The sequence below is a fragment of the Xiphophorus couchianus genome, unplaced genomic scaffold (assembly GCF_001444195.1).
Source record: "Xiphophorus couchianus unplaced genomic scaffold, X_couchianus-1.0 Scaffold1000102, whole genome shotgun sequence".
Taxonomy (NCBI): domain Eukaryota; kingdom Metazoa; phylum Chordata; class Actinopteri; order Cyprinodontiformes; family Poeciliidae; genus Xiphophorus; species Xiphophorus couchianus.
In genome coordinates this window covers 1,341,123-1,361,802 of record NW_020963015.1, presented here as the reverse complement: position 1 = coordinate 1,361,802, position 20,680 = coordinate 1,341,123, and the positions used below count along the sequence as shown (strand labels likewise).

At 46.0% G+C, this 20,680-nt stretch overlaps 2 protein-coding genes across 5 annotated transcripts in view; one reads left to right on the top strand and one right to left on the bottom strand.

The window, feature by feature from the left end:
- patj (PATJ crumbs cell polarity complex component) overlaps window positions 1-17,090 on the top strand; it is a 43,329-nt gene extending 26,239 nt beyond the window's left edge. For all 3 annotated transcript variants that reach the window (XM_028011824.1, XM_028011825.1, XM_028011823.1), the window contains 17 exons: window positions 112-308; window positions 436-527; window positions 1,282-1,387; window positions 1,633-1,824; window positions 1,897-1,956; window positions 2,277-2,489; window positions 2,560-2,643; window positions 2,708-2,901; window positions 3,852-3,999; window positions 4,265-4,351; window positions 4,763-4,895; window positions 8,573-8,598; window positions 9,187-9,309; window positions 14,067-14,171; window positions 14,561-14,667; window positions 14,758-14,881; window positions 14,956-17,090. In XM_028011824.1, coding sequence (XP_027867625.1) covers window positions 112-308; window positions 436-527; window positions 1,282-1,387; window positions 1,633-1,824; window positions 1,897-1,956; window positions 2,277-2,489; window positions 2,560-2,643; window positions 2,708-2,901; window positions 3,852-3,999; window positions 4,265-4,351; window positions 4,763-4,895; window positions 8,573-8,598; window positions 9,187-9,309; window positions 14,067-14,171; window positions 14,561-14,667; window positions 14,758-14,881; window positions 14,956-15,102 — 2,138 coding nt within the window. In that variant the 3' untranslated portion in view covers window positions 15,103-17,090. The remainder of the gene's footprint in view (window positions 1-111; window positions 309-435; window positions 528-1,281; window positions 1,388-1,632; window positions 1,825-1,896; window positions 1,957-2,276; window positions 2,490-2,559; window positions 2,644-2,707; window positions 2,902-3,851; window positions 4,000-4,264; window positions 4,352-4,762; window positions 4,896-8,572; window positions 8,599-9,186; window positions 9,310-14,066; window positions 14,172-14,560; window positions 14,668-14,757; window positions 14,882-14,955) is intronic.
- A 461-nt stretch (window positions 17,091-17,551) lies between these two features.
- On the bottom strand, window positions 17,552-20,592 carry pdzk1ip1 (PDZK1 interacting protein 1). 2 transcript variants are annotated; one of them, XM_028011977.1, is made up of 5 exons: window positions 20,281-20,592; window positions 19,089-19,212; window positions 18,855-18,923; window positions 18,321-18,380; window positions 17,552-17,858 (listed from the first exon to the last, which is right to left on the bottom strand). In XM_028011977.1, the coding sequence occupies exons 1-5, from the start codon at window positions 20,468-20,470 to the stop codon at window positions 17,792-17,794; spliced, it is 510 nt and encodes a 169-aa protein (XP_027867778.1). In that variant the 5' UTR covers window positions 20,471-20,592; the 3' UTR covers window positions 17,552-17,791. The 2 variants fall into 2 exon arrangements, with proteins under 2 accessions (XP_027867778.1, XP_027867779.1); XM_028011978.1 differs by having other exon boundaries at window positions 18,855-18,920; window positions 20,281-20,589.
- Window positions 20,593-20,680: the final 88 nt, after the last annotated feature.

Below are 20,680 nucleotides of genomic sequence, written 5' to 3'. Positions count from 1 at the left end.
TCAGCTCCGTCTGCCTGCGGGACGCAGTGAGGATTGGACTGGACCCTTCTGGACCTCGGTTCCACCAGCAGCCCTGGTGACTGACGCGTTCTCCTGCTGTGTTTGCTGCAGAGCGCTGCTGTGAGCGTTATGGCGACCTGCAGGGGGAGCTGCTGTGTGTGGACCTGGAGAAGGACCGGCAGGGTTTGGGTCTCAGCCTGGCGGGAAACCGGAACCGGTCCCGGCTCAGTATTTTCGTGGTGGGCCTCCATCCCGGCGGGCCGGCCTCCAGAGACGGACGGATCCGCGTGGGAGACGAGCTGCTGGAGGTGAGGAGGCGCTAACCGGCGGCTTTTGCCTCACCTGAAATCACCTGGATAGGTTCAGCAGGTTCCTCCTGACTGACCCGTTTGGACCGGTTTGATTAACGAGGCTAATTACCTGTTTGTCCATCAGATCAACAACCAGATCCTGTATGGGCGGAGCCACCAGAACGCGTCAGCCATCATTAAGACCGCCGCCACCAAGGTGAAGCTCATCCTGCTCAGGTAGGAGTGCAAGGCATGCTGGGAAAACCTGATCATTGGTTTCTGTGGCTGAAAAGCCATCAGATGTAAACACAGCTCTAACGTCGCGTCCGCCATCTTTAACCTGGATTAAACCTGGACCCGGTCCGATCTGGATCGGGGCCGATCCTGTGACCTGGTTACCTGCCTCTATGTGGTGCATGTTGGGTAATGGTTGCCTCGGTGACGGCTGAATGACCAGCACCGGGAGCCCATCGCCATGGCAACAACCTTCCTGGGCCCGGACATCCGGTCAGAACCAGCAGCTGAGCTGAGAGGAACCAGATCCGACATGATGGAACCGGGTCAGAATAAAGTTCTGTTCAGGTTCTGATCCGTTTAAAAACGGCGAAATATCCGTTTAGCCTCTGAAGCAGACACCAACTTCAGTGCCACAATGTTTGACCCAGAACGTGGTTCTGTGTGGTTCTGTTTGGACCTGGAGGCTGAAAATATCAGCAGGTTCTGATGTTCTAGTCTGCAGTGTTCTGGTTCTGGTTCTGCCCCCTGCTGGTGAGGAGGAGTAACTGCTGTTTAACGTTGAACCAGGAAACTGTCTGCAGTCCTTCTGGTCAACAAGACCCGCCCAGAAACGGCCTGCAGCGTCCTGATTGGTCGGCCTAGTCATGTGATGATGATGAGGTTCTGTTGCGGTTCTGTAACATCTTCATCTTCTTCTGCTGCTGCAGAAACACCAGCAGCTGTTTGGTTTCACTTTTTTTTTCTATGTCTCTAGAAACAACGACGCTGTAAACCAGATGGCTGTTTCTCCTTTAACGGCTCCTCCTGCTCCTCCTCCTGCTCCTCCTCCTGCTGCTCCTCCCACCCCGGTTGGCTTGGAGGTAAACACACACACACATTCACACACACCTCAACACATTAAACTACATCCATGAAAAATCTTTCTGGTGCCATCGGGTTCTTGGGGTCGAAGGTCAGAGTCAGGAAACAGAACCTGCAGGTTGCCGTGGTAATTCCGTCCAGCAGGGGGAGCCGCAGCGTCACAGACGGAGAAGAACCTGAGGCAGAATCAGAACTGGGTTCAGATGGATGTAAAAACATGGCCGCCTCTGTGTTTCTGGGTCAGGTCGGAGGCTCCGCCCCCCCTGAGCAGCTCTGCCCCTCACTGGACCTGCCGGTCAGAACCGACCCATGTTCTGCTGAACAGGACCAGAACCCGACCAGCGGGTTTGTTCGGAGCGACGACGCCCCCGAGAGGCCAGAGGTGGAGACGCAGAGGACGGTCCAGAGAAGCTCCGCCTCCTTCGGCTGCTCCCAGGTTTATCCTGCAAAGTCCAATTAGAGGACGGACCAGAACCAGAACCCTGACCCGCCCCGTTCTGTGTTTCAGAGGCTCAGCGATGCCACAGACAGCGATCCCCAGGCTGCCAGGGCGCCGCCGGAGCTCCAGGTACCTACAGCAGAACATGGGCCTCTGAAGCGGGTCGGATCAGAACCGGCTTGTTTAACATCAAGCTGACCCGGTCTTCTCCACCAGCGGTTCTGAGAAGGTTCTGATCTGTTTTTAACTTCCATCAGAACCAGTTTTAAACACGCCAGAACCAGAACCAACGTTTGGACCGAACTTAGGTCCAGACAAAAGTGTTCAGAACCGACCCGTGTCAGACCCAAAGAACCAGCCTCAACTAAGCAGGACCTGGATCAGAACAGAACCAGAACCTGCAGCCGGTTCTGGTTGTGGTTTACGGTTCTCTTCTGATCCGGGTCCAGTCCAGGAGCTCCAGCCGACAGACGGCAGTCCCTCCTCCTCTGGTCGGCGCTGAGGTCCAGTCTGCTAGTCGAGGTACCGCCCACGATTCTGGGCCGCCCACGTCGGACCCGTCTGGCTGCGCCGTGGTTCCGGGTCAGGAAACGGTTCTGGAGATCTGCAAGGGTCGGTCCGGACTTGGGCTCAGCATCGTGGGAGGAACTGACACCCAGCTGGTAACAGCTAGTCCTGTCGGGCTGAACAGAACCGGTTTTGGTCTCAAACGGGTCGCGGTCTCTCCTGCAGAACGCCATCGTGATCCATGAGGTGTACGAGGAAGGAGCGGCGGCCCGGGACGGACGGCTCTGGGCCGGAGACCAGATCCTGGAGGTAAGGCTGCTGGTTCTGGTTCTGGTTCTGGTTCTGCTGGGCTGACGCTCGTTTCTGTGTCCAGGTGAACGGCGTGGATCTGCGCGGGGCGTCCCATGAGGAGGCCATCGCCGCCCTGCGTCAGACGCCGGCGAAGGTCCGGCTGACGGTTCTGAGGGACGAGGCCCGGTTCCGGGACGAGGAGAACCTGGACCGGTTCCGGGTGGAGCTGCAGAAGAAGAGCGGCAGAGGACTGGGCTTCAGCATCGTCGGCAAGAGGTCCGACTCCCTGTCAGCTAACCGGACCTGGACCAGAACCGCAGCCCGGTTCCACTGAGCCCAAACAGATGAAGTGTCTAAATGTGGCACCGGGTGAACGGTGGTACTGGAACCGAGCTCTGCTGACCTCCGAGTGTGTTACAGTGTGTGTGTTACAGTGTGTGTGTTGCTGTGTGTGTTACAGTGTGTGTGTTACTGTGTGTGTTACTGTATGTGTTACTGTGTGTGTTACTGTGTGTGTTACAGTGTGTGTGTTGCTGTGTGTGTTACTGTGTGTGTTACTGTATGTGTTACAGTGTGTGTGTTGCTGTGTGTGTTACTGTGTGTGTGTTACTGTATGTGTTACTGTGTGTGTTACTGTGTGTGTTACAGTGTGTGTTACTGTGTGTGTTACTGTGTGTGTGTTGCTGTGTGTGTTACTGTGTGTGTGTTACTGTATGTGTTACTGTGTGTGTTACTGTGTGTGTTACTGTGTGTGTTGCTGTATGTGTTACAGTGTGTGTGTTGCTGTGTGTGTTACTGTGTGTGTGTTACTGTGTGTGTGTTACTGTATGTGTTACTGTATGTGTTACTGTGTGTGTTGCTGTATGTGTTACAGTGTGTGTGTTGCTGTGTGTGTTACAGTGTGTGTGTTACAGTGTGTGTGTTGCTGTATGTGTTACAGTGTGTGTGTTGCTGTATGTGTTACAGTGTGTGTGTTGCTGTGTGTGTTACAGTGTGTGTGTTGCTGTGTGTGTTACTGTGTGTGTGTTACTAGGCGTGTGTTACTGTATGTGTTACTGTATGTGTTACTGTGTGTGTTGCTGTATGTGTTACAGTGTGTGTGTTGCTGTGTGTGTTACAGTGTGTGTGTTACTGTGTGTGTGTGTTACTGTGTGTGTTACAGTGTGTGTGTTGCTGTGTGTGTTACAGTGTGTGTGTTACAGTGTGTGTGTTGCTGTGTGTGTCAGGAGCGGCAGCGGCGTGTTCATCTCGGAGGTGGTCAGAGGGGGCGCCGCTGAGCTGGATGGACGGCTGATGCAGGGAGACCAGATCCTGTCGGTGGACGGAGAGGACACGAGACGCGCGTCCCAGGAGGGCGTGGCCGCCATGCTGAAGGTGAGGATCAGGATGGAGGACGAAGGCAGGGAGGAGCTGCCGGTTCTGGTTCTGATAGGTCCTGAACAGAACCACGAGGAGGGTGTGATTACTTTAACCTGCAGTTTTTATCAGGCTCGAAATAAAACAAAATGTTTTCATGAATTTATTCACAGAAATAAAACGTTCGAGTTCTGATGACCTCTGACCTGAACTCTAGTGTATTGTATGTGCAGAGCTGATTCTGGTTCTGACCCGCTTCCCTGTGGTTCTGTTGGTTCTGCAGTGTGCCCGTGGACCCGTCCAGCTGGAGCTCGGCCGCCTCAAAGCCGCTTCCTGGATGTGCTCCAGACTGACCACAGGGGGGAGCCAGGTGGGTTTCTGGGACCGGATCGGAGCTGCTAGTTCGGATCAGGTTCACACCCAGAACCTCATGTGACAGAGGTGCTGCTGGTTGTCATGGTTATGATCTGAAAAGTGTGGGGTGCTTCTGTAGCTGCGTTTCCATTGACGTGAAAATTACACAAATTATAATTCTGAAAATGAATTTACTGCAGAAATGCACCAAATTCAATAAAAGTGAAAAAAAAAAATTCCAGCTGTTTTCTATAATACTGCATCACGAGTTCTGACCAACAGGATGTTACCGCAGGCAGAAACGCAGGAGAAGAAATGACAGGAAATGATTTCTAATGACATAACAGGAACCAAGTCATCCTCTTTGTGTGGGATTCTGTTTGCAGCTTCTGTTACCGAAGCGATCAAACGTTTCTCTTCCTTCCAGATGAGTGACATCAGCAGCTCAGGTGTTGAGGCTCCGCCCCCCCCACCTGCCTCACCTGACCCCACGATGACACCTGAGGAAATCAGCGCCAAGACCAGCAGTGACATCACTTCCTGCTCCGAGAGCAGCTCAGGTGGGGAACAGAGAGAGATTTTGATTTGATTTTTAAAAACTCATTTATTCACTCAGTAGTGATCCATAGGAACATTCAACACAACTTCAAATTAACGCATCCATAAAGTTCAGGATTATATGAAGTAAATAAAACAGCTTTATAATCGCAAATATTCAGAAAAATATTTTCATCCACTTTTTAAAAATATCTATATTGTAACATCACTCTTGCTCTAACCATACTGCTTTTCACAAATTCATTAATAAAAATCATTAAATAATGAATTTTAAATTCATTATTAATTTTCCATTTTCTACTCAAATATATTGCAAGCCAAGAAAAGAATTTAACAACCCTCCAATTTTCTTTTTGCTTTTGTCATATAAGAGACAAAAATAAAAGTCTATTCTGTGAAACTTTCTCCAAATATCTAAAATAAATCCATTATTCTGAAACATTGTACAAAACAATTAAAGATAGTTTCTCTTAATAAACAAAAGGGACATTTATCTGAAACAACAGGATTAATAATAGAAACAAAAACTTTAACTGCAATAATACTGTGTAAATTTCTCCACTGTAAATCACTTTTAGCATTTTTAGTCAATAGTGTCTCATAAAGCAACTTTAAAGAAATCTCTCCAAGGAGCATTTTTCATATTTTAATGTCACTTTGTTCAAAGCCGTAAGACATTTCATTTATATTATCTTTCCATTTACAGAATCCAAAAGTGTCCATTCATTTTTCTCCTTCTCTAGAAAAAGTCCAAGACATTCAGTCTTTCAGTTGTGGCTTAAAGAAAAGATCTGCTGCTAGAAGGCCGTTAAACCTTTGAGTGTTTTTTCTTCTGATAACATTTTCTTAAACGTTGCCAGCATCCTTCCAACAGTTCGCAGCGTGAATGTCCAATCGACATCATCCATTTCAGTTCCAACAAGTTGGAGCAGTTTCAGCGTAACCTCGCCTCTTTTCATCAACAGTTCAGAAATCATCGCCATGTTGGAACCCAAATGGTTCCAATAAGAACCAGTTTAAAGACGATCCAACTCTCCGTTTCCATCAGGTTCCAGGATTTTAACACACTAACATAAAAAGGTGACAAACACTTTACATTATATTTTGAAAGGTCAACAATAAATAAAGTTTTACCAAGACATAAATTACCAACATTTGAAAAAAAAAAACTTTCTGTAACTTTTCTCCACAAAACATTTTGATCACCAAACAAAAAACTCTTTAAATCTGTAATCTGAAGGCTGTTTTCCTCTAAATGAATCAAACCTCCTTCTTCCTTTGGTAAAAACAAAACACTCTGAGGGACCCAATGTAATCTGTCCCAAAAGAAATTTAAAATAATAGTCTGTAATTTCACCAAAAGACCGATAACAGATGAGCGATGCCATAAAGTTGAAGCAACCAGATTATTAATAATTAGTGTACGGCCTCTATAAGATAAAAGCCATTTCTTTAACCATCAGTTCAATAAAACCTCCCAATTTTTCATGACCTCTATTTGATCCCCCAAATAAACATATTATTTTTTATATGGTGACTTTTATTATAAATAAAAATTATTTAAAACCATTTTTCGACCACTTTAATTCATCAGGTAATTTAGGTTCTGGTTTTGTCCACTTACCAACTGACAAAGCTTTACTCTTGCTCCAATTAACTTTGGATGAAGAAATTTTACCAAAACACTCAATAATTTTAATTAAAGTAAAAACATCAGACTCTTTTGTGATTGCCACAATAATATCATCAGCATATGCAGAAAGTTGAAAAGGTAAAGAAACTTCACTTAACTTTATACCCTGCAACCTTTTCCTGATTTGCCATAACAAGAGATCAATGCTCAATGAATACAACATTCCTGACATTGCACAACCTTGGCCAATTCCTCTCTTTACATTAAAATGTGACTTAAACCACCATTGACTTTCAATACACTTTCAATGTCACAATAGAGGATTTTAATCATGGCAATGAACCCAGAGGAGAAACCAAAAGCTTTCAGACTTTTCCATAAATATTGGTGCTCCACTCGATCAAATGCCTTTTCTTGGTCAGTAGAAATCAGACCAAAGTTTAAACCCAATAAATTAGAGACGTCCAAATAATCTCAAATTAAAGTTATGTTATCTCTTATTGATCTGCCAGGGATGCAATAAGACTGATCAACATGTATAACTTGATCAATCACTTTTCTCAATCTGCCTGCCAGAACCTTTGAGAAGATCTTATAGTCAGTACACAACAGACTGACGGGTCTCCAATTCCTTATTTCATAAAGGTCACCCTTCTTAGGAATGAGAGTGAGCTCAGCTCTGCGACAGCTAAGGGGTAACATTCCTCTTACCACCCTGTTATTGAGAACAGATCTTCAGCCAACATATAAAACACATAAAATTATAAAACTCCACAGACAAGCCATCTATTCCTGGAGCTTTGCCATTTTCCATGCTCAGCAGCGCCTCCTGCAGTTCTTCCAAGGTCAACGCATGCTCCAAAATGACCTTGTCTTGGTCCGACACCTTTTGCAAGTCCTTAAGAAACTCTGCTGTCATCCCAGAATCTTCTCTAAACTCACTGGCATACAACGTTGAAGAAAAGTCCACAGCTCTTTTCTGCAGTTCGGTGGGATCTGTCAACTCTTTTCCTTCTTCAGGACGAATGAGACGATTTTGTCCATTTTTCTGTGAGGGAGCATCCATTCAGAGACACTTTGAAAACGTGAACGCAGCAGAGCTCCCTGCGCTCTGAGCCCAGCAGATCAGCAAAGCAGTTTTTTCCTTTGAGCGTCTGAAAATGGCCTCCATTTCCTGTGGACTCAAAAACTGAAGATCCACAATTTCAGTCTGTAATTCTTCAATTAATTTGACCATTTCTCTTGTAACATTGTAAGTGTACTGATTACAAAACTGTTGAATTTTAATTTGACCAATATCCCACCACTGCTGTACAGATGTAATCTGACATTTCATGAGTCTCCACTGTTTTAAAAAAAAAGAAAATCCTTTTTTAAAACAACCATCTTTTAACAAAACAGTATTGAAATGCCAATATGCAGTTTTAGGTCTTAAATTATTTATAAACACATTTCCTATGATCATACAATGATCAGAAAAACCCAAAACAATAAAACCTATCTAATCTATAATTCTCTTTACAATGATATTGCCTTATCTTTCCATTTTTAAAGCACCACACATCAGCTAAATCATAACTTTCAATAATACGTTTCAAATGTGGCTCCAAATGATTCCTGTCTAAATCATCTACTGATTGGCCCCCCTGCTTCCACCCAAACACCTCATAGTTTCTGTTGTCGCAAAAATGACGTAATCAAAGCCGTCAACCTTACATTTCATCACTATGCTCAGTTCCTCAATATCATTTCTGAGAATCATAAACATTTGTCTTATAAATGAAACAACGTGTTTCATCTTTGGTGATTTGCAACCCGACGGGAGCGTTTTCATAGCCGAGGCGATCTGACCGTGGCGTTAATTCCTCCATCAGCACATCGTCGCTGGTGGAGGCGGCAAGTTAGACGGAGCGAAGTTTTTCTAAGGTCCATGAAAGGGAAACGGTTTGTGTTTCTCAAGACAATCCCTGTAAAGTACTCTGCTCACCTGGAGAGGGAGACACTGATCCAACCTGTGTGTGTGTGTGTGTGTGTGTGTGTTCTCAGGCGTCCGGACGGTGCAGATCACCAGGGTAACGTCGTCTCACAACACACCTGAGTTCTTCAGAACCAGAACCGGTTCTCACTCTGCTGCTCTCTGATTGGACCTCTGAGGTGTGTGATGTCACCATCAGAACCAACCGGATCTTCTCCAGAACCTCTGGTCCCGATCCAAAGGACTTCAGGAACTTTAGGGAAACCTTCTCAGAGATCTGGTTCTGGTCCAAACGAGGTCCAGCAGGTTCTGGACTGGACCCACCACTTCAGAACCCCCTAAGTCCAAACAGGGATCAGAACCAAAATAAATGGGCTTATCTTCAGAACCAGAACCTACAGAAGTTCTGATCCATTTCTAACAAAATGGACCAGTACCAGGCCCTCCTCCAAATTTGTCTGGAAGTGGTTCTGACCAAACTCTAAAGTTGTTCTGCTGTCCAGAACCCAATCTGAACCCGGTATTGGTCCCGACACCAGTCCAGAACCCACATTGTTGGTTCTGAACCGTCCAGTTGACCAGAACCAACAAGAAGAACCTGGGTCCGCTCACTGAGCAGCAGACAGAACCTCCTCTGGTTTCCTGTGATTGAGTGGGGTTCTGGTTCTGGTTCTGACCCACTCAGGGCAGCGGCGACTCCCTGGGGGTAAGCGTGGCGGGGGGGCAGGGCAGCCCGCTGGGGGACGTCCCCGTCTTCATCGCCATGATCCGGGCCAACGGCGTCGCCGCCAAGACGCACCGGCTGAAGGTGAGCGCCGCTCCGGTTCTGGTTCCACTCCAGAACAGCTCGGCATGACCCGATCAACAGGTTCTGTTTCTGGAGAGCCGGTATCCATTTCTGCTTGCTTCATCCACGAAGTTCTGGTTCTGGTCGGAAACCGTCACCTGTTTATCAGACTAAACCTGGGACAGAACCCTGCAGAACCTTTTCAGTAATCTGTAGGAAGAGGAAGCAGGTCGGACCGAGCCGACAGTCGGCCATGTTGGCTACGCTGGAGGGAAACCATCAGAGCTGCTTCTCAACTCGGAGAAGCAAAAACCCTGAAACTGGGAAACGATTTACAGTTATTGGCACCACTTCATGTTTTGCATAACTGAGTGAATATCTTCAGAAATAAATGGAAATATTCAAAACTTATATCAGCAGGATCTTTCAATTTGAGGTCCAAAGTAATTTAACAAAGACAATTACCATTTCAACATAAATATTTTAATTGCAAAGGACAAACAGAAAACCAGCATGTGCACTAATATTGACACCCCTCCTTAATATTTGGTTGCACAGCCTTTGGCAGCAATAACAGCCTCCAAACGTTTCTTATATTCATCTATAAGCTTCTTGCACTTCTCGGGTGGCATTTTCTCCCAGACGTCTTTTGCAATATGCTCAAGCTCTTGTACATTTGCAGGGTTCCTTTCTCCAATGGCAGATTTCAGCTCCCTCCAAAGATTTTCAATTGGATTGAGATCAGGACTCATTGCTGGCCATTTTAAAACAGTCCATTTGTTCCCTTTCAACCATGCCTGCGTGCTTTTGGAGGTGTGCTTTGGGTCATTATCTTGCTGGAGGACCCAGGATCTTCACCTCAAACCAAGTTTTCTTACGCTGGGTAAGACATTTCGCTCTAGAATTGCTTGATAGTCTTCTGATTTCATGATGCCTGTGATACGGTCAAGGCCTCCAGTACCAGATGCTGCAAAGCAGCCCCACAGCATTATGGATCCTCCACCATGCTTGACTGTTGGTATGGTGTTCTTTTCTTTACAGGCTTCATTGCGCCGTCTGTAAACATATTGTTTGTGTGAATTACCGAAAAGCTCCACTTTTGTTTCATCTGTCCACAAAACGTTGTCCCAGAAGGCTTGAGGTTTGTCCAGGTTCTCTTTTGCGAAGATCAAGCGTTCTTTTTTATGTCTTTTCTTCAGCAATGGGGTCTTCCTTGGCCTCCGCCCATAAAGCCCCACTTTGTTTAGTGTGCGCCGTATGGTACTTGTTGAAACAATCACACCAGACTGCTCCAGGTTGGTCTTTAGGTCTTTAGATGTTTGACGTGGTGTTTTTTTCCACCATTCGCACCAACCGTCAAAGACTTCTGTCATCAATTTTTCTCTTCCCCCCACGTCCAGGGAGGTTCTTGACCGTTCCATGCCTGGAAAACTTCTTAATAACATTACGCACCGTTGAAACAGGGATACCGAGGTCTTTGGAGATGGCTTTATACCCTTTGGAGGTCTTGTGCTTACAAATAATAGCATTTCTGGTGTCCTCAGACAGCTCCTTTGTCTTTACCATTGTCACATGTGAAGATGGAATAACAGGTGGCTTTTAAAGTACCAACATGATCATTCTTTGGTTAATTCATGTCACATGTGTGGAGGCAGTTCATCACAAGTGATCTTTATTTGTGATTTGCAACAGGTGAGCTGAATTGGGTTTTCATACTGATTTGCAGCAAAGGGTGCCAATACCATTGACATGGTAAATATTATGTTTTTCTTTGTTTTCCTCATAATGTTTATCTTTTTAAATTTTTTTTTATCAATTGCTATTTTGCATCAAGCACAAGCTATCAGCAGTAAAATGTTGTTTCACCTGATGAATTTCCTTCAGGAAATATTCCATTATATGTACTTCAACTTCATGGGTGCCAATAATGGTGAGCAGGACTGTAAAATGTTGCATAAAAACCGTTGATGTGAGAGCAACTTCCTCCTTCACCAAACGGAAACTAGATGGAAGCGTCAGGTTTTAGTGTTGGAGGATTTTACTTTAGGCTTCGGCTAAAAACCAGGAGACATTTCTGCTGCTAGCGCTAGGCTAGCACGTTAGCTTTGGTTGTATTTACCCAGAATGCCCTGCGCTGTAGTCCACTTCTTGCTTTCGGAGCGGACTCTGGTCTGCTTGGCATTCACATTCTAACTGAACCCAGACCAAGGTTTGGAGGACCAGAGGTCAGAGGTCCAATAGAGTTCACATCAAGCAAAACAAACCGGAGTTTATAGACAAACGGACTGGATTTGGGTTAAAGCGGACTGAACTGAGCTGTGGGACTCTGGGTCAGAATTAGTGGTTTGGATCCATATTTTACGTCAATCTATCCAACTCAGATAGATTGCAAACTATCTAAGTTAAACTGAGACCTGACCCGGTTCTGAAGTCATCTGGTGGACCTTGACTGGATCTCACATCGGCCGACAAAGTAAAAGGATTCTTTTCCAGACCAGCATCATTTATCTGAGCATCATTATAAAAGTTATAAAACAGTATAAAAGTTGTGGTCTGGATCAAGTCAAATAAAATTAAAGTAGAAATAAAATTAAATTTAGTAAAAATAATAAGCCAAATATTAAACTGTCAGATTCCAAAAGCTAATAGTGTGAATAAAAACCAAAGATTATGGAGTTTTCCCTCCTTTTCTCTTTAGCCGAGTTTCAGCCAGAGGGAGACGATCCACAGATTCTCTGTCTGCTTCCATCCTGGCTTTATGAACCGACGGTAAAAGCTCAGGGTTCTGGTGGGCTGCAGGCTGCTGGAGCTCACTTCAGTACCGAGGACCTAAAACACTTAAAAACTATCAATAAGACCTTAAATTTGATCCTAAAGCAGCAGGGAGCCAGAGAAGGGTTTGTAAAACCGGGGCCACAGATTCACTCCTCCTGGTTTTGGTCAGCAGACCAGCTGCAGCATTTTGTTTGCTCTGCTCCAACCCTGAGTACAAAGAGTTAAATAATCTAAACGTGATGAATGATTGGATCAAAATCAGGCAGAGGAAGATCAGATTTGATCTTAGCAAAGATCCTCAGCTGGAAGAAACTGGCCTTGATAGCAGCGCTAACATGCTAATCAACTCTAACACAGGATCAACAATCACACCCAGAGTTTTCACAAATGGACGACAGCAGGAGGACAGGGGACCGACCACAGCGTCACGTCCAGGAGAGGACGGCTCTGACCAAACATACAATCTCAGTTTTTATTATTTGGGTCCAGAAAATGTCTGAACATCCTGAAGACGATCCTGGAACATCAGCCCGGCAGACTGGAGGTCATGTTGAGGCAGAAAGATCTGAACGGATGTGCAGAGCAGCAGAAAGAGACTTTGTGCTTTTTAAAGATGCAACCCAGAGGCGGCAGATACAAGGCGCCAACATCGACCCTGAGGAACCCCGTACTTCAGAGGACCAACGCTGCCCCAGATCTGCAGAGAAACTCCTGTTGGAAAGAACCGGAACCGGAACCGGTTCAGTGCTGAACCTCGAATAGCAACCAGAAGATCCTGTGATCCACAGCAGACAGATCTAAAGACCTGCAGATTCTCCCTCAACAGTTAAAAGATCCTCTAAAACTTTTAAAAGGGCAGCTTCAGTCACCAGTTTCATTCAGGTCAACATAAGTCTGCAGTTGGACAGAAGCAACTTTCCCAAAACTTTGGACATCAATGGCAATTTAGAGATTGGTCTGAAGTTAGATAAGACTTTGGAATCGAGGTTTAATGAGCGGATGGAAAACCTCCAGACTTCCATCAGAAGCATTTTAACAGAACATGAGCCGATAGAGTCAGAGACATCTATGAGCAACCGACTGGGAACGGAGGCCAGAGGGCAGGAAGAAGACTTTAACTTGCTAACAGTTTTATCAACTCGTTAAGAGACGCCGGCTCTAAACATTCAAGGGTTGCATTGCAAACTGGCGGAGCCACTGGATCCGCACTGGAAAGGGAGACAATCTGAGATCAGAAATTCTGTTTCTGAAAAATGTCAGGAAGTTTTCACAAAGCTTGGATGAAGCCATGGCAACATTTCTGTCACAGGACAAATGAGAGATTTCAATGTTAAAAAGTGTTTTTGGTTTGTGGCCATTTAAGGAAACGAGGTTTTGCAGCTTTCACAGCTCTCTGGTAGTTAGCAAGTCCGTCTCCAAATATTTGCAAAGAAATACAGAAAGAATCCAAATGGTACCTCTGGTACCGGTTCGCCTGGGATGAGGATGTTCCACCCGTTCCATCAGGTTTGTTCTGGTCCGATTCTAAGAGAGGCACCTCTGTTACGTTGAGCGTCTTCCAGGCGGACCGTCAGCGGGACGGAGCTCCATCCCAGTTCACCTGTTCAGTCAGAACCAGCCGTTCACTGGGGTGTTCTGCACTCGGGTTCTGATCCAGTCTGGACCACATTCCTCCTGGACATCCACACAGATGTTCCTGGTTGTTGGGTTCCAGAAGCAGGAGAGCATCTGTGGTTCTGGTTGAGGTGCTAGAACTCAGTCTTGGTGTTCTGGTTCTTGTCCACGGTAGGCATTGGTAGAACTCCTGTAGAGTTCTGGTGGTACTCTCCATCCAGAACCGTGACGGACCCTCCCAGTCTACCGGGTTCTGATGGCAGAGACCCTGCTCTGGTACTGGCTGGCCCCAGTTCTGGACTTCAGTCTGGTTCTGTTCTGAAAACACGGCGGTCCTGCTAGATGGAGCCGGGTCGGTTCTGTTGCACTGAGGTTCTGTGTCTGTGCAGGTGGGGGACCGGATCGTCAGCGTGGGGGGACAGCCGGTGGACGGACTGTCCCACAGCGAGGTGGTGGCCATGCTGAAGAACAGCTACGGGAACATCAACCTGCAGGTGGGCCTCTCCGGTTCTCCTCGGATCAGAACCGGTACCACCTCTTGTCATGGTGAACAGACAGTACAGATCTAGCTTCGATGTCATTTTCACCGAGAAGTTAGAGAACGTGAAGAGCAGCTAGAACCGGATCTGTCAACCTGTAGAACCAGAACCTTTAGAGTCGCTCCGGTCCAACTGGAGTGTTTACCCCAGATGGTTCCAGGTCCAGACATGGTCTTGGTTCTAGTGACCGACATGATTCCTGGTCTGTTTAAAGCTTCCCGTTTTGTCTTGTTGGGGAGGTTCTGTCTGGTTCTGACCCGGTCAGAACCCGTCCCCTCTCAGGACGTGTTTCAGGTCCGATCAGCCGGTTCTGATCGGACCTGAAACCCGTCTGGTGTCTTCAGGTGGTGGCCGACACCAACATCAGCGCCATTGCTACTCAGGTGGAGAGTCTGAGCGGCAGCTGCAGTCTGACGGCGAGCAGCGACACACACACACTGTCTGAGTCAGAGTGAGAACACACACACACACTGTCTGAGTTAGAGTGAGTACACACACACACCCAGGTGGAGGTAAGCTGACCTCTGACCTCTGCCCCCAGCGGTCCTCGGTCCCGCAGCATCACTCTGGAGAAAGGCTGTGAGGGTTTGGGCTTCAGCATCGTCGGGGGTTTCGGCAGTCCGCACGGAGACCTTCCCATCTACGTCAAGACCGTCTTCAGTAAGGTCAGAACCGGTCGGTCCGCGGGTCGCCTCAGAACCTCCATCCGTCCTGACCGTCCTGTCTGTCCGTGTCTCAGGGCGCGGCGGCGGTGGACGGGCGTCTGAAGCGTGGCGATCAGATTCTGTCGGTGAACGGCGAGAGTCTGCAGGCGGTGACCCATGAGCAAGCAGTGACCATCCTGAAGAAGCAGAGGGGGACGGTCACCCTGGTCGTCCTGTCCTGACCTGGACGTCCCCGTGTCTCCGCCGTCATTCGGGTTAACGGCCGCTCTGCTTCGTCTCCACTTCCTGCTCCGCCCGCCAGGCGCCTCCCCAGTTCTGCTCACCTTCCTCTGCAGCTTCTCAGTGGAACAACTTCCTGTCGGGTTCTGGAACCGGAGCGCCGCCTGGACCGGCCCACAGTGAACTGCAGCAGGAGCTGCGGTCTGCCACCTGGTGGTCAGAGTGGGGACTGCAGTCTGTCCTCCTGCAGGTTCGCTTCGTTTCCATCGGATCGGACCCGGCTCACCCGGTCCGATCATCAGAACGGACCAACCATGTCTCCGTGGTGACGCCTCTCATTCCTCGGGTTGAACCTTTCTCCTGAGGTTCTGGTTCTGTCTGGATCATTCCCGGCATGTTTCAGACTTCCCCAGTGTTCCCAGTGTTGATGCATGCAGCAGCGTGACACTAGCACCACAGCTTAGCACGGAGCCGTTTGATTGGTCGGCAGCCATGATGTCACACCAGGTCGCAGAAAAGCCTCAAAAGTTCTGGAAAGCCAAGAAGAGATTGTTTTGGGTTCTGGTTCCTGTCCCGGTTCTGGTTCTGCGGGTTTGGCTGGCTTCCTGCCGTCAGGCGACCTAAACGTTTCGGTTTCGGTTCTGGTTCTGTTGCAGGTCCAAAGTGCCGTTCATGAATTCATTACTTTATTTCATGCAGTCGATGCATTTTTATGATTCCTCTGAGCGTTGTTGTTTGTCCGTCTCCATGGACACGGCTCTCAGGATGTTGTTGGCATGGTGCCCGTTGCCTTGACAACAGATGCAGTGTCTTCCACGTCCATATTAAAGCTGCAGGCTGACGTTCCTCATGATCCCAAAATAAACTTCCAAACCCAGAAAAGCGGATCTGGAGAAACTCGGCTGCTCAAAACTCCCTGAAGGTTTTCCTGGATGTCAAACTTCCCAGTTTTCCGGTAAACATTCAGGCGTAGCTGGAACGTTCCCGGCCGTTTTCCCTGCTGAGCAGAGATGGGATGGTGGCCAAACGTTCCAGAGCAGCTTGAAGTTTTCCTCTGAGAAACTGAATCTCCTGATCCGCCTGCAGCCTTTACTTCATTCTGCTGAACTTTTCCTCGTCTTGCTCCTGGTAAAATCATCGCCACATTTTAAACCTTTAGAAACGTTTTTATCTTCACTTTGGTGTCATGACTGCAGCTAAATTAACTTCTGTCAGCTGCTTTAAAACCTGGGTGTTTGTGCAACTGAGTTGTGCTAACGTGTTAGCTTTGTCTGTAATAAACAAAACTAAGCTAAGGCAGACTTTTACAAGATGTTGTTAGCTCAGTTAGCTTGGCTAGCTCTGTTAGCTCTTGGTTGTACAAAATATGCTCAATTTTATAGCTTAGCAAAATTTCATCTCCACCGAAACTCAATCTGTGACGTAAAGGTTTCTAATTTAATGTTCACAAAACACTTAAAGAGCAACGTTTCATATTTCACCAGATTAGCTTCGTAGCTAAACTCTTTTACATTTTGCTGTTAATCAGTCAGAAACACTGAAATTGTAATTATGAATATAGAATTGCTTAGGAAGATTTACTAAGATGTTTATAATTCTTTAGAAGCTAAAGCTAACTTGTTGTTGGCATAACAGTAGAGAGCTAAAGGGAAAACAGTCTGCAGAAATTTACATATCAAGTCATGTGCACAAATATTCCGTCTTAATTTATTTGTCGTTTCCACTGGAAATAATCAGATTTCTGTGTTTTTGTTGCCACTTTGTGCCGCATCCCATCAGAACCTGAAACGGGTCCGTTTTAGTTTCATGTCACATTGTCAAATGATTCTGGAAAATGTTTTTAATTTATGGTGAGATTTAAATGATGATTAGTTGAAAAATGAATAAAGATTTCTCTGTTTATCAGGAACAAACGAACTTTAAACTGTTTCAATTTGCATTCAATTAATTCTGCCATTTGATTAAATATTAAACTTTTTGTTGAAACTAATATTTCAAACAAAATATTTTGATGTGGAATTATTTTCAAAAGCACATATTTAGGATTAGACAAACATTTTAACCTGCAGCAGCTCAGAAACGGCGCTGCTAACGGTAAGCTAACTGGTTAGCTAACTGGTTAGTGGTTCTGGTTCTGACCAGTAAATCTGGTGATGGACCGGAACCGCTACACTTGATCCTTTTACTCTTCATCACTTCACTTGATATTTTTATCAATATTCTGTTTCTGTTTGTTCTTGATTGTAATTTTGAGACGAATTTAAAATATTTATTTTTCTTTTAATCTCCTGAAAGGAAGTGAAACTGAATCCTGCAGGTTTTATAGTTGGTGATAAAAATGATATTTAAAGGTTTACAAGGAAACATGACCTTGATTAATCATTCATGTTCAGTTGCTGACTCAGGTCTGGACTTTGACTGGGACGTTTTATCTCAGTTCAGGACAACGCCTTGAGTCGGATCAGAACAGTTTATTACAAAACGTTTGTCATTCACACAGAACAGAAACATGTCATCGTGTTTTCACTGAACGATGAATCATTAACCGCTCAGATAACTGATTCATCTGGAACAGCTACAGGGGTCTGGTTGCTATGGGTTACTGGTCTCTAGGCCAGGATCACGTGATGATCGGGAAGATTAAATTCTGATTTAAGGAAGGCTGGAGCCAATGGGACGCCTGCTGGCCGGTCACATGGCCGTAGATTTTTCCTCGGCGGCGATGACGTTGTCGTAGACGTTGCTGCCGTCTCTGGCCCTGCAGCACAAACACAGTCAGCTTTAAAGCTCCAGATTTCTGAGCAACCAGCAGCCGAGGCTTTATGAGAAAAACGCACTGGTTAGAAAAATGGGATTTTCAGCTGCTTCCATTCACTGCTGCCATGTCTTAACTTCCTAATGCTAATAACTCAGCCTGGTTTTCTCCAGGGGAGGAATGCTGGTCAGAACTGGAGCAGGAGTTCCGGTCGTCTCCTCAGAGAGCTTTTGAACCTCTGGACCGGTTCCGGTCTGCTGGGTCTCCAACATTTGAATAAATCATCAGATGAATCTTCACTCTCTGGACTCTGACTAGAGTTGGAGTCATTTTGTTTTTTAGTTTAGTTCTTCTGATGAAGTTCTGATCCCAGAGTTCTGCTGCGGTTCTGACCGTTCTCCAAGTCCCTAGTTTCTACGAGTTGCCAAGTCGTGCAGGTTGCTGCAACTCGTCTCCAGTTCCTACCTGGCGAGGTCCAGCCGCGTCTCGTACTTCCCCTTCTCCAACTCCAGGCTGCTCCTCGGCCTGCAAACAGAACCGGGTCGGATCAGTCCAACATAAAACACCTGGACGGGACCGGACCGGACCGGCCCAGGTCAGTTCCTTTGGACCAGGATGGAGGCTGAAGGTGGGGCTACTTGCCACCGACCAGAGGCAGTCAGGCAAATATTCAGCTTTTCTTTAATGTTTCTGATATTTTAGTAGAAAAAAACTTTCTCCAAATTATTAGTCCTTTTATGATTAAAGTTGTAAAGTTATCAGCTCAACAAAAACTAATAAAATCACAAATATTAGAAGAAAAAAACATTTCATTAATTAAAATAAAAACTTTGATTAACAGAACTAAACTAATGAGTTTTTAAAAATAACTAAAATGAACTAAATTAGCAGGAAGTTGAACTTGTTTCCTGCTGTGCCGCTTTTAGCCAGCAGGTGGCGATAAACCGTTTCCGTTCTGGTCAGAAACTAAAGGCTGAACTGAAACAGCAGCTGCTTCACCTCGGGCCGTCCAGGTTGCTCTCGTACGGGTTGCTCTCAGCGAAGGCGCCGTCAACGCTGGAGCTCCTGCTGACGACACACACACACACACACACACACACACACACACGCACGGTTCACCAGCAGCTCATGTTGACCGATCAGCAGACGGCTTCATCTGAAACATTGCCCTGCTAAGAGTGGTCTAGTCCAATCAAGCTGGGCCTGAAGTGATGAAGACGAGTTGTGACCAACCTGCTGGACTCGCACCAGACCTTCTTCACCAGCGCAGCGATGAAGGTGAGGATGAGGAAGCCGCAGACGGCGACGATCCCCGTCAGCCACTGGGGCAGCAGCCGCTCCGGGCGGCTGGCCTGGCCTGCAGGCAGAGGTTAGAGGTCACTATGGTTAGCCAATCAGAGTGGAGTGGTTCTGACCCGGTTTCTCTGGAACCAGTTCTGCTGACCAGAACTCTGTGGGCTGCTGACCTTTGACCTGTGGGCAGAACTCCCTGGTGAACAGCAGCAGATCTGGTTGCTTTAAATCTGTTCCTAGATCTGCTGCAGTTTAACTCCTGAAAGCAAAGATCTACAGCTACACTGTAAAAAATCAACAGCAAACTAAAGGTTTAGTTTTCAAAGTAAAAGCCCATGCTTTGTTTTCCAGGTTGGACAAATAAAAAATCTATAAACGTTTAGCAATTCTTCAGTTTATTAAGAGTTCCACAAAACTCAGCTTTTATTTTGATACTCCACTTCCACTTATTGGCAAGCCAACTTGCAACTAAGCTAAATATTTGATTTAGTTTGGAAAATAAATATTTAGTTTTAATCTAGATATTTAGTAGGCAGAATTCAAAGTTGGTTTGGATCAAAATATTTAGTTAGCAAATTAAATATTTAATTTGGAGCTAAATATTTAGCTCAGATGCTAATATTCAACTTCTTAGCTAAATATTATGTTTGAATTAAATATTTAGTTTGGAACTGACATTTACAAAAGTAGGAATAACAAGGTGAGTTTTTGTATATTCAGTTCAGTGGTTTTGAAAACTCAAAGGCTAAATTAACCAAATTATTGCTGTTAATTTTTACAGTGTAATTTTACAAACTGGAGCCCATAAATATTCTGCTGTTTATAGTTATGTTCCTGGTTCTACAGATTAATGAATGATCGGTTTGTGGTTTATTGTTATCTGATCATAATAACCGGAAAAGATTCTTCCTGGATCAAAGTTACGTTAAAACTTTGGGTTTAAATATTTTAGCTCAAATCAAACGTTTCTTCATTTTTATTCCATTTTTTAGATTTTAACGCTAAAACTGTTTCCTACTTTAGACCGTTTTTTTTTTTTTTTTTTTTTTTTTTTTACCGGATTGGACCTCAGAACCTCAGAGTTTGAATCCCGCCCCGCAGCCCGGCCACCTGTCCAGGTGAAGCAGCCTACCCGTCTGGGCCGCCGCGGCTCCGACCAGAACCAGCACGCAGGACGTCAGTTCGGTTCTTCCCATCTCGGAGTCTGAAACAAACATCTGAGAGCTGCAGGTGTTCCTGCCAAAGCTCGGATCATTTCTGTTAATCTGTAACCGGGCTGTTATCTGCTCCACTGCCTCGGCCCGACGAGCTGCTGCGGCCATAGAACCGGAACCAGCACCAGAACCGGAGTCGGATTCCTGCAGGAAACCGACCCAGAGTCGCAGTTTCTCTGCACAAAGTTTACCTGCAGAAAACCGGAGAGGCTTTTAGGATGTTTTCAGGCTCTTCACGGCAACCAGGTTGTCAAGGCAACCAGGCTATCACACCATAACGGCATCCTCACGTTTACAGAACCGGAACCGAGCCCGCTT